At 41.5% G+C, this 12855-nt stretch overlaps 1 protein-coding gene across 2 annotated transcripts in view; it reads right to left on the reverse strand.

The window, feature by feature from the left end:
* The window catches only part of Osmr (oncostatin M receptor), a 60802-nt gene that overhangs the window by 7019 nt on the left and 40928 nt on the right, over positions 1–12855 (reverse strand). For both annotated transcript variants that reach the window (XM_074077572.1, XM_020166651.2), the window contains 6 exons: positions 11530–11672; positions 10915–11068; positions 6774–6850; positions 4486–4708; positions 2025–2204; positions 886–990 (listed from right to left, as the gene is read on the reverse strand). In XM_074077572.1, the coding sequence (XP_073933673.1) occupies positions 886–990; positions 2025–2204; positions 4486–4708; positions 6774–6850; positions 10915–11068; positions 11530–11672 (882 nt within the window). The remainder of the gene's footprint in view (positions 1–885; positions 991–2024; positions 2205–4485; positions 4709–6773; positions 6851–10914; positions 11069–11529; positions 11673–12855) is intronic.

A 12855-nucleotide genomic window follows, 5' to 3' on the forward strand; every position in this document is an offset into this window, starting at 1 on the left:
TAGTGGGAAGCAATCAAGGCACAGCTGCAAGGCTCAGTTGGTCTGAGACCTTGGATGCCAAAGAATGTGAATAAGCACTCCCATGGGGAAAGCAAAAGTCCACACACTGCTGGTGGGAAGGTGGTAAAAATGTACAGGAGGCAATTTCTCTGTGTGGTTGAAAAATCTTAAACATGATAAAAGAAATGAAAAACATATTTAAGTTCAAACCCTTTGACACAAGGATTCTACCTCTAGGACTTCATTTTTAAAAACATTATCATGGCTATGGACAGACAGCTAAAATGAAAATAATTCAGATAGGGCCTGAGAGATCATGCAAAGTTGGGGAGAGATTTAGCACTGGGAAGTACAAGATACTTGAAGGTGACATTTACAGTTTATCAGTGAAAATCATGTAATCTTTCTAAATTGTCTAACAAGTGACTTGACACATGCATACAGTGGGGTACTTTTCCATCATGAAAGTGATATGCTTAAATAACAGTCTGTGGTAGAAACCAAAAAGTAGTTTGCAAACTATATAGAGTAAAATCCCATTTTTATTTCAAAGTATGTCTATACAGAGAAAAGAGTACTGGGTTATAATACGATATTAACTCTAGCTATTTGCCTTTGTTAACATTAGCACTAATTTCATCATCTTTTGCATAACATTTTACAAATCACCTTTAATGAAAATGTTTTATGTTTGTATTATATAAAAAAATTTCACATGTGAATAAATGAATACAAAATAAATAAATAAATTTAACATAATTCCCAGAATAAATAGGACCACAAAAATTAGGTAAAGGATGAAATCTTCCTAGAAGTTAGGAGTCTATGGATGATTCTGAACACAGCTTCACGGGGACATGTTAAAATTAAATACTTCAAACTTACCCAGTTCCTGGGAGTATCCTGTTCTTTTCTCTACTAAATAAGCAGTCCTTTCTGTAGATATCCCATAAATTCTGAAGTTGTATCGGACTCCTGATCTAAAAGCATCTAGGGAAAAGTCAATACATTTTCAGTAACACAGAATGACATTCTCTTTAATTCGGGAAAGGAACATGATGTAAAAGGAATTAGTATTCCCTTAATAATTTCCTTTTTACGAGTTTTGCATTTCTCCACCCTCTTCCTTTGGTTAAGCCTTAGAATCCTCTACGTTCCAAACAGCACTTGACCCATGGTGCTGTCTCCAGCAAAGCCTCAAAGAATTGTTACCTGCAGTGTCCTTTGGAGTCAGAGCTCTCAAGCATGACCTCGTGCATGTGCATACAACTGGGTACAGAGTCAAACCAGACATAAAACATTTCAAGCCTTCCTTTGACTTGAAATCTCCTGATAGTACTTGCCTTCTCTTCCTACTAGAGCCCAGGATCTCAAAAACTTTGCTTCCTCTTCCTCATTTTCTGTCTCACCTGCACCTACCTCTGCAGTCTGTCCCCAAAGCTACCAGACCACTGAATCTAGCAGGGGCCTTCATTGCCCTCTGGATAGGGACAAGTCCTGCATTTTTCCCTCATCCAGGAGATGGCGCCACACACTTTTCCTGCTTAAGCCACAAAGCTGGGCATCTTCCACTGCTAAACTTGCATCTCTGAGATATGAATTCCATGTGGGCGGTGAGAGTTCAAGTTCTATGAGTTCACTGAAATTGAAAGTTGATGATGGCCTCCCATCAAGTCTGTGCCCTAAATATCCAAATCCATGTTCTTATGTGCTTCTGTGAAAGTTCTCTGCATAGCTGTTACAAGGTCCCCCTGCCACTCATTTGAGACCACTAATTTGCAGGAAACAAATTTACCGAAGTCATAAAAACTGATCTGGATCTTGGATATACATACTCTGCAAAAGTAGGTTTAAAGTTCCAATCTTAGAATACATTTGCATAAAATTTGAACTCCTAGCACCCAGGTTGGATTTGTCATTTTGAAATTATTAGCTTGATACAAAGTATCTTGAGGAGGACCAGAAATCCTAGTTGAACTTGCTGCAAGGTGGATCTCACAGGATGGTAAAATGGGAGCTCTTACCTGAGCTGATGACTGTATTTGTAGTATTAGGACCTACGTTCTTCCACTGCAAATCACAGAGCTGGTCCTGGGTATGTGCACACCAATCTACAACATAGCCTATGATGTCTTCAGATGGGGGTTTCCAAGACATAAGGAATCCATTTTCTGTACCTTTAATTCTTTCTTCTTTAATATCTTCTGTACAGAAAGAAATAGAACAATGCTTCTAATTTAATTAATTATAACTTTTTTACAATTTCTAAAGAAGAAAAGTAGGATACATGTACAATGTATCTGCTCTATTTTGGATCTGAAATGTCTCCCAGTGGTTTCTGTGCTAAAGCCATGGTCTCCAGAGCATGGCACTATTGGAAGGTGGTGGGCCTAGTGGGAGGAAGTTAGGTCATTGGAGCTGTGCCATAGAAAGAATGTGGGGACCCTGGCCCCCTCCTCTCTCTCTTTGCTTCCTGGCCAACATGTGGTGAGCAGCTTTGCTCTACCATGTACTCCCAACCATCATACTCTGCTTTGTCACAAGCCTGAAAACAAGCCAACTGACCAGGGACCAAAACTTCTATAACCAAGGGCTAAAATCATCCTTTCCTCCCTATAAGTTATTCATCTCAGGTATTTTGTCACAGCAACAGTATTTTGCAGGTAAGAGCCTACCACTTCAAGGGCAATAGGGGCTTGTGTGGGGATATTTACATCAGTGTTTCCCTGCCTCTCATTTCCCAGCATTCTTTCATATTCTCCTCATCTTGGCATCTGGAGACCCCACTGGGCTTTGGCACCTGGAACAGCGGTTCACAGACTATTAGCAGCAGAACAGTTCCAGCCTCTGAGGCTTTTAATATAATTCTTGAACTAAGGTGGGTTTTGTAAAAAAAAAAAAAAGAAATCAACCAGCAAGGAAGAGTGCAGAATATAAACAGAAGCTGTATGACCTGCAAAGCCTGAAACACTTACTCTCTGCCCCTTTACCAAGAAAGTCACCAATCCTTGACCTAAAACTGGGGCTGGTGCCTGCTGATGAGTGACTAATGCAGCCTAACAACCCACCACAGTGTTGGCTGTTCATGGATTGATGATGGCTTCTGAAATGTTAGAGGTATGAATTGAGTAGAGGTCAAAAACAGGAAAAACAAATCAGAAACATACTGAATTAGAATCTGCATGGGTGTGCACGGAATTTATGACTGACACGCCATCCTGACGTGTTTCATAAGTTGAGGCAGTTTTCCTAACATCTGACAATTGGAACTGGGTGACATCAAGAAACTGGAATTCTAATTTCAAGCAGGGTCACACCTTCACCTTGAGGCATGAGAATGTCATCAGTTTCTGTAGACTTCCAATAAAATCTGATTTACTTATCTTTAAATTTCTCTGGGCATCCTATATTCTACCTGGCAATTCTAATTACAAGGAAACATTGGTGTGAGAGCAGGGTGCTAGAGTATTTTCTTAGGGTATTAAATGATTAAATGGCTTAGGGACACCCAAAGGAATGTATAGCCCTAGTATAAACCTGGATGCAAACATCTCTAATCTGGACCACTTAACCCAATTTCAGTTGAATTTGAGTAAATGGTACAACACAACCTTCCATACCCTCATAACAGGGTCTGAAAAATCCCAACAACAAGAGCTGAAGGGCATTACTATTACAGGTCCACAAACGACCAACTACCACTTGCCTATGCCTGCTTGTACAGTCTCTGCCAAGAAGGAAATAACATCACTGTTGATTTTACAAGTGAGGTGATTTCTACCTTGTTTGCTCTTTTGTAGGTGAAAAGCTTGACCAGTTATCTTTTATTCTACAAATTGGCAGAGCATGGACTGAAAGTTCACACTAGTTTGTCGTTATCATTGTTCATTATTCATGGGCCTTTCCCTTCTCTTCCCTTCCTCTCCACTCCTCTCCCCCTCCTCCCCTCCACTTCCCTACCCTTCCTCTCCAACACAGGGTCTTTCACATAGCCCAGGCTGGCTTCAAATTACTATGAAACTTAAGCTGAACCTGAACCTGCCATCCTCCTGCCTCAGCCTGCTGAGTGCTGGAATTACTGTTGTAGACAACCACACCTGGACACCTGGCTTCTTTATAGGTGACAAAGACTGATGACATTTTTTACAGCACAGTAAAATGCAACCCATATTTCACAAGCTACAAAGCACTGAAATGCAAACCCTAATTCTCAGTGAGTTTGAATTTACATTAATTTGTGGTGTTTGTGGGGTTGCATTTACTTGAATAAATTTGAGATAATTTCCCAAGTGTGCTCAAGAGTCCTGGGACAGAAATGTACTGAACAATGGCTAAAATATCCCACCATGAGGAGGACTGTCCCACTGAAGGAAGCTGATATGCCCCAAGAAAATGACTACCAGTGTTGGGTCACTAGACTTAGTTATATCACTGACATTTTCATGGAGAATGAAAACCAAACCAAATGACCAAAAACCAACTCACCTTTTCCAGAGTCTTCAGAGATGACAATGACTGCGGCAGGGGATGTGCCCACACTGTTGTTGGCTGTGAGGTGGATTTGGTAAGAACTCTGGTCAAGGCTTAGTTCTTTGCTACTGGCTGGTGCCCGGATGGGGTAGACCTCTAATTTGGATGGTTTGTCTAGATTTTCTACAACTACATTGTAGAAGAGGATCTTGCCATTGGCATGGAATTTTGATAGTGGCTGAAAAAAAATGCCAAAAATAATTTCAAAACAGGCTTTACTTTGAAAGGACTTTGTATATTTACTTTTTCACTTCTTCTAGCCCTCAACTTCCTAGTCCACAAGGCCCACACGTGCATAAGAGCACACACACACGCCCACACAGACATATGACACATGTACACACCAGCAAATGTGTACAGTTTAATAAAGAAAATAATCATTTACACCAAGCTTGAAATCAGGCATTCTAAATAACTAAAGGGAGTACAGAAGATGGTCATTTGGGGATTATATTCCTGATATCATGTCCAGAAAGCAAGGACTAAGTCAGGCGTCAAGAGGAAGGGAGACTCTTTAACTTGGAGGAAGCATAGGACTTAGGGGGGGCAGCCAAAAGGGGAAAAATCTCAGAATAGAAGGACCACCACCCCAAGGGAGCAGGTCTTATGAAAGGAGCCTCCTCCCCAACCCCAGTCCAGCGGTGTTCTCCACACCAGGGGCTCACATTTCCTCTTCTAGAAGATGTTCCCAGTTGCACAGAATTTCCTTCCCACACAGTTCCAGCCCCAGGCTCAGAGTCTGTTCCTTGGGCTTGCCCTTCCTAGGACAGGCTGTGCCCTGGTGTGTGTACCCCTCAACCTGAGACTTTCTGCTCAGGGTGTGGACAGAACCTGGACATAAGCCTAGCAGGTCCACATGTGTGTACACAGGGGTCCCTGCAGAATGTGCCAAACCTGAGGTAGGAAGAAAGGCAGGGTAGGCTGTGGCCGGGGGTTCAAGACTCTCACATCACTGTGTTTTGGTATGAAACACTTAAGAATCCAAGAATTCTGACTACAGAGCTAGCCTTCCAGTTGGCCCTGAAGTATACTAGGCCAGGTAGAAGGATAAAAGTTGTTTTATATTATAGATTCATACATTGATTTGTAACTTTTAAATATAAATAATTTTAATATTTAAATATTCATAGATTTAAAATATAGTACTGCAAGCAGGGCATGGTGGCTCATACCTAGGTGACTGCAGTTTGAAGCCAGCCTGGGCAAAACGTGAGCAAGACCCTGTTTCTACAAACAAGCCAGATAGGATGGTGCATGTCTAAAATCCCACCTATGCAAGTAGGAGGATTCAGTCTGAGGATGGCCCCAGGAAAAATGTGGGACCCTATCTGAAAAATATCTAAATCAAAGAAGGGCTGGAGGCATGACTCAAGTGGTTGAATGCCTGCCTCACAAGTATGAGGCCCTCAGGTGAAATCCCTAACGACCTGGCCCCTGCAAAAGTTAGGGGTGGTTTTTTAAAAGACCAAAAATCATATGTTCTCTCTCATATGCAGACATTAGATCAAGGGCAAACACAACAAGGGGATTGGACTTTGAGCACAGGATAAAAGCGAGAGCACACAAGGGAGGGGTGAGGATAGGTAAGACACCTAAAAAACTAGCCAGCATTTGTTGCCCTCAACGCAGAGAAACTAAGCAGATACCTTAAAAGCAACTGAGGCCAATAGGAGAAGGGGACCAGGAGCTAGAGAAAAGGTTAGATAAAAAGGAATTAACCTAGAAGGTAACACACACGCACAGGAAATCAATGTGAGTCAATGCCCTGTATAGCTATCTTATCTCAACCAGCAAAAACCCTTGGTCCTTCCTATTATTGCTTATACTCTCTCTACAACAAAATTAGAAATAAGGGCAAAATAGTTTCTGCCAGGTATCGAGGGGGTCGGGGGGAGAGGGAGGGAGTGGAGTGGGTGGTAAGGGAGGGGGTGAGGGCAGGGGGGAGAAATGACCCAAGCATTGTATGCACATATGAATAATAAAACAATAAAAATTATTAAAAAAAAAGTTAGGGGTGGGCCTGAGTAGCACACACAGAGAAGGGTGTTCCAGCAATCAGCACTGGTCATCAAGGTGTGCGCTGTCAGGGAAATAGTAGCCAAGCATTAGGACGTGCCATGGTGGATAAGGAGCTCTATGGGATTATCTTTAGGGTCTCTCCCTGCCAGGGACCACACACTGTTGGGTTTCCCTGTGAAAACCCAGTGGCAGCAAGCCAGACTTTTAGAAGCAGCACACCTTACCTTCCAGAATAAGGTCACAGTGCGACTTCCATTCTCTGATCTCACATTTCTCCAGAGAGCAGGAGCCTTGGAAGGAGCTGAAATTAACCACGAAAAGTGTTCCCGGGTAAAGACAGGCATGTAGAGCAGTGCATGCCTTCAGCACCTTTCTAAGGCCATGTGGTAACCTGTCCTCCCGCTCTCTCTTCTTACCCTTTCACTCTCTGTGACTCTGCTACAGCCATACTGTGCACTGCTCACTAGGCACACATAGTAGGTGCTTTGAAAAAAAAAATCAGCTGGCCCTGCACACAACACCGACCTTAATAAAGGTCAAGTTTCTGGGAACCACGAAAGAATTTTCATCCATCAGTTAGACCAATTCTAGCAGGCAAGTTGGGTAAATGTCCCACTTTTGACTTTCTAGGCAGATCACTGCTACTTCCTTGCATCATTAATGAGGCTGCAATACAGGCGCATTGCAGAGAGCTCTCTGGAGGGGTAGGAAACACAGGGCTCTTCCTGGCTTTCACAATTTCCACTGGCTACCCATCACTGGACTCACAGCCTGGAAAAGCCACTTTGACCTCTTCTTCTGCCTGGGACCATCCACTGCCTCCTGTGGACACAGAGTGCCCCTGCTGCCCTACTCCATCTATCATGGCTCTCACCTCACTGGGTCCAGATAGTTTGTCTGTCTGCCAATAACAATAGGATAGGAGTCCTGCCTCAGTTGAGTTTGAAACTCTAGCATCTGGTTCAGAGCCTGGCACATAGGGAAAGCACTATAAACACTGTTTGATAGAGTAGAAACTGCACTAAGAAGGAACCCAGAAAGCATCTTGCCTTGATGTCCCCATCTTCCCTGGTCTCTATCCCATGCTTGAAAATCTGTGCAAACAGATTCTGATTTGCACTGAATTGATTCTCACTGCATCTATGCTTGCTCAATCAACTTACTAGGAGGAAGACAGTCTCTTTCCATGCATATCATCTTATTTATTCATTTATTTTTATGGTGCTGGGGTGGAGCCCAGGGCCTGAAGCACTACCACAGAGCAGCACCTCAGCAGGGAGAACCAGTCAACTCTGGGTGCCTCTGTGTAAAACTGTCTGGGGACAGTCTCGTTCATACAAAATAACATCTGATATTTATAAATACTAGTTGTTACTAGACACCAAGCCATTTCCAAGTATTTTACACATATTAACTCATTTGTTCTTCGTGACAATGCTGTGAGACACATATTCTTACATCCCCCTTCTCTGGATAAGGAAAAAGAGGCCCAGAGAGACTAAGCTAATTGCTCTAAATAACCCAGATATAAGAGTGAAGTCAAGATTTGAACCTAAGGTGGTCAGAGTCTTGACATGACATTGTCCATCTTTAGGAAGTGGATGGTCAACTGAAGGTTCAGCTTGCCTGACAAGCTCAACAGAAACTTCATTCAACTGCCTCTGTGGTGGAACAATAATATCCATATCATTTATCTTCAGGAAATACACATTTTCCTCACTGATTTTTAAAAATAACATGAAAGCCAGGTACGTAGTTTTTAGTTTACAATTTATTTTGCTTGATATTTGTGTGATAGTCTGAGTTCTACATGGGATCAAATTTTATACGTACAGAGTTTTGTTATGGTTAGACTTCCACAAGACTAGGACAACAGAAAAATAGTCAAAAGAGAGTTTATAACATTCCTAAGCTACACCAACTATTATTCTTTCACTGCTGAAAGCATAGATGACATCTTTTTAGGTCTCATAGGAACTGACATCATCCTGCAGCTGGGCCCTCATAGCACACACCCCTCTACTCAACCACACTTTGTGAATGTGCTGAAATTCTGTCTCCACTTTCTAAATCTGAAAGTAAAACCATAACACCTCTAATCTGAGTTCTAGTTCTTAATATAAATCCTCCATGCTAAATGGCTTAAATGGTTTAAAATTTTTAGTAGGTGATATATTTTGGGGGGCAGTATTGGGATTTGAACTGAGGGCCTCACACTTGCTAGGCAGGTGCTCTACCACTTGAATCACTTTAAAGTTGGTTTAAAATTTTTGTTTATTACATATAAACATGTTAAATATCAGCTGTCACGAACTTTACAAATTTAAAAAAAAATAACAGTGTTTTACCTTTTCCTATGTTCTTTTATTTTTTGCTTGTGAGAGGACAAGTGATATTCAAAACAATTCTACGAGAGAATTGTTTGAAATATAACATCCACATTTATCTCTGTTTTATAAAAATATAGTCTACTGTACCCAATAATGAACATTCAAGGAACTTATTTTTTCTTTTATTGCTGACATTTTATACTCAACTTAAAGGTGACTCACTCACTCTCTCTCTTTATGTATATGTGTATATATATATATATATATATATATATATATATATATATATATAGTCTATTAAAGCAGATTTCAATTTGCTAAATAAACCATTGGAGAAGTCAGTATTAAATTTAAAACTATTGAAATCTCAGGCACAATATCAGGCTCCAAGCTCAGTGCAAAACCTTCAGCTGGTTTGTAAATTACTACTCAAAACAAAACAAAACAAAATGCTGCAGTATAACTGATAGCTCTGTATATTCACATACAATACAGTTTCTACTATGATGTCATCTGATTCTATGAGCACTTACTATTGAGTTTTCCAGTGTTAATTAAGCAAAGTGTTATGAGAGGTAAACAAATATTGTATAGTTCACTATCAATAGGTTCTTCTCATTTTCTTGTCCTCATCAAAAGCCAAGTATTTTCAGGTTTATTATACTATAATGCAAAGATGCTTTACCCTTTTGGAATGGCAAAATTTTAGTTATAATGCTGGAAAGAATTTGCTGCAAACACACAAAACAAAACAGCATAATTAAAGTAAAAAGTTTTTAATAATACATGGCTTAGGTAGATGCCACAGCAGGGTTCTCAGGGAGTTTGCATCCCTAGGAAAAATCACTGGAGCCTCTGTGGGCATGAGGGTGGGCAGGAACCACAGGGTGGGAGCCTGCTGAGCTCAGCTGCTGACTATCCCATGTGTAGATTCTGCTTAGCTGTCTTCACTGTCCACAAATTAGAGCCACTGCTTGAAAATGATCCCCCAAAAATGCCACAGAAAGGGTCTGCCACCACCCACGAACACATGCAAGTCATACATGTAAGCCTTCCTTGACAGCAAAACAGCCAGGACTTGGACCAACAACATGGGAGAGAGAGAGGAAGAGGGAGAGAACACCAAAGGGATCCAGCTGTGTTAGGAAGGAGCTGCCCCTGGGACTGGGTATGAGCTGCAGCTCAGTCACTCAGTAAATGGGCCAGTGAAATTACTTCACCTGTCTGTGCCTCAGTGGCCTTCTTTATAAGCAAGCACCCTAACGGCACCTACGCAGACTGTGAGGATTAGAGGAGAAGCACAGTGAGCTCACAGAAGTGAGCTGCTGTTATTATGGGTTGGCTCTCATTAACACTGCCAGCTGAGCTAGTGCCTTTCCCACAGGCACCAGCTGCCTCATCTGGAAAATGGGGAGCAGTAATACTTTCTGGAATTGGAAAGTGCTAGAGGCAGGGCTAGGCCAGCTTATCTCCTGAGGCCCAGTGAGCTCTGGGACACAGTGATTGGGTGAAGGACTCCGAGCAGTCAGTTCTGAGGACACTCTAACCCTGAGAGCATCTAGAGAGGGTTCCCAGTGTGCTGTCACTGTGACAAATGACTTACCAGGAAAAATAAAGTTCCAAGTGTCATTACATTGTCAACACAGTCTGATGCTTTAACTTAATTTAGTTTAGTTTAGTTATGATTCCATTGCTTTCCATGGCATTAACATTGCTATTTGGACTCAGTCCTGACTTACAGGTCTGTACTAATTTACACAGCCCCAGACTCAATGGGAATCCAGCCATAACAATAGCTTACGAACTATTTTGGAAAACTGAAAAGAAAGAGAGAAAACATACAGTAGAAGTGAGTGACACTGATTGATGTTATCCTGCTCTTTAGGCATTTAATCCAATTTTTTAAAAATGCTATCCTGTTTCTGTTTTAATACTTGCCTCTTAGTTTTGGGACAACTATAAGCTGTCAAGGAAGCCAGTTCACCGCCCAAGGCTTAGGACCTCCTTGGCTTAAATGCTAGGAAGGTGTACATACCAGCCTCGGTGGTGACGAGGGTTTGAGACGTCCATTCACTCCATCTCCAGAAGTGGCTGCCATCAGCACAGCGCACCTGGGCCTCATACTTCTTGTTGGGCTCCAGCTCACTGAAGAGGTACTCACCGTTCACCTTGACTGACACATTGTGCCGCTTGATCCAAAAAGAGAAGAAAGAGAAAATAAAAAGAAGACAGCAGTGTCAGTGGGCACACCTCACTGCAAACCCAAGACAGAAACTAGCAAATCTAGATTTGGAGTAAAGACAGGCCTTCTTTGAAAAAGAAAACAAAAAGCCACGAGGCCTTCTTCCCAACACTAGATTAAGTCTAGAGAATCACCCAGCCATTTTTAAACAGATGATCTGCAGCATGGAACCAACACAGAAAGAAGAGTTTAAAATGGTTTTTTTATTTTGTGTTTTCTCCGTATTTTGGGATCTAGGCTTGCTACGTAGCCCAGGCTAGCCTCAAACTCATGATCTTCCTGCTTCAGTCTCCCAAGAGTTGGGATTACAAGAGTGTGATACCACATTAAAGTGATTTTATTCAGCAAGCTCTCTGCTCAAGTACATCAAAGGATTTTTGAAAATAGAAAATTGAGCTGTGTTCTTACTTGTATTACTTTTCCTTCATCTTGGAGCTCAACCTGACACCAAAATGTGTGGTAATCCCCAGGGGAAGGCACCTTCCAAGTCATCCTGACTTTTGTGGCACCTACATTTTCAAGGTTGACCTGATAGGGAGCCTTTGGATGAACTGCCAAAAAAGAAAAAGAAACAAAGACAAGAACTCAAGGACACAGATCTAAAAGGACATCAGTAAGTAGGCAGTTTGTGTCTTCATTCAACAAGTATTTTTGTTTATTCTTAAGAAAATAGTAAACAAAACCAGTTTTACTGACAAGATGTAGTATCCCAATATAGCTTTTCTTGTTTGCTGATTGTTTTAGATACTCTGAGGAAAAATACAAAAGGGCAGGCAGATGGTGGAGAAAACTCAAAATTTAGAGAAGGACGATTATAACATGGAGGAAGATTTTAACAGAACCCAGAGTCCAAGAAAAATAACATTCACAATGACAATAATATAACCCCAAATTATTCAACAGACAAAACATCCTGGGATAATGTCACCAATTCCCAAGGAAAAGGTAATCAACAGACGCCAACCTCCAGATGACCCCTATAGCGTAACTGCTAGACAAGCACTTTGAATAGCTACCTGAGGTAAAGCTAAAGACAGCTGAAATAAACAGAAGGAAAACAATTTTCAGCAGAGGAAAAGAAGCAATTTTAAAAAGAACCAGTGGAGTGGCTTACACCTGTAATCCCAGCTACACAGGAAGCCACAGGTAGGAGGATCATGGTCCAAGGGACTGGCCAAAGGCAAAAACTTAAGCAATCTGAAAAATTACTAAAAAAAATTTAAAAGCTAGGGGTGTGCCTAGCAAGCACTGAGTCAAAACTCCAGTATTGCCAAAAATTAAAAAATAAAAATGAATAAGAAAGAACCAAATGGACATTTTAAAAACTGAAAAATATAATATCTGAAATAAAAACCTGGATGGGATTCAGTTCTAGAAAAGACAAAGGAAGCACCTTCCATCCTGTTGGTTCCACTGAGGGCAGGGGACATGACTCATGGGATGTGTCTGGGAACTCTGAAAGTAAATAGCAACAGAGACTAGAACTTACTGCTGACTTGGCAATGAAGTTACCTGTTTTGTTTTGTTTTTTTAAACATCAGTCCTTCCAACATTTGGCCTTGGATGACAGCACAACAGTAGAAGTGACTGCCAGGATATTTAAAGCCCCAGATGTCTGGCTGGAGAATCAAATGGAAAGTTCTAGGGAACCAGAAAAGCACATGGTCATGGTGGAGAGAAAAGTGCCTGACCTCATGACAGCAGGGGGGCTCTTACCTCCCAATCGCATGCCTG

This window comes from Castor canadensis, chromosome 6 (genome assembly GCF_047511655.1).
Source record: "Castor canadensis chromosome 6, mCasCan1.hap1v2, whole genome shotgun sequence".
Taxonomy (NCBI): Eukaryota; Metazoa; Chordata; class Mammalia; order Rodentia; family Castoridae; genus Castor; species Castor canadensis.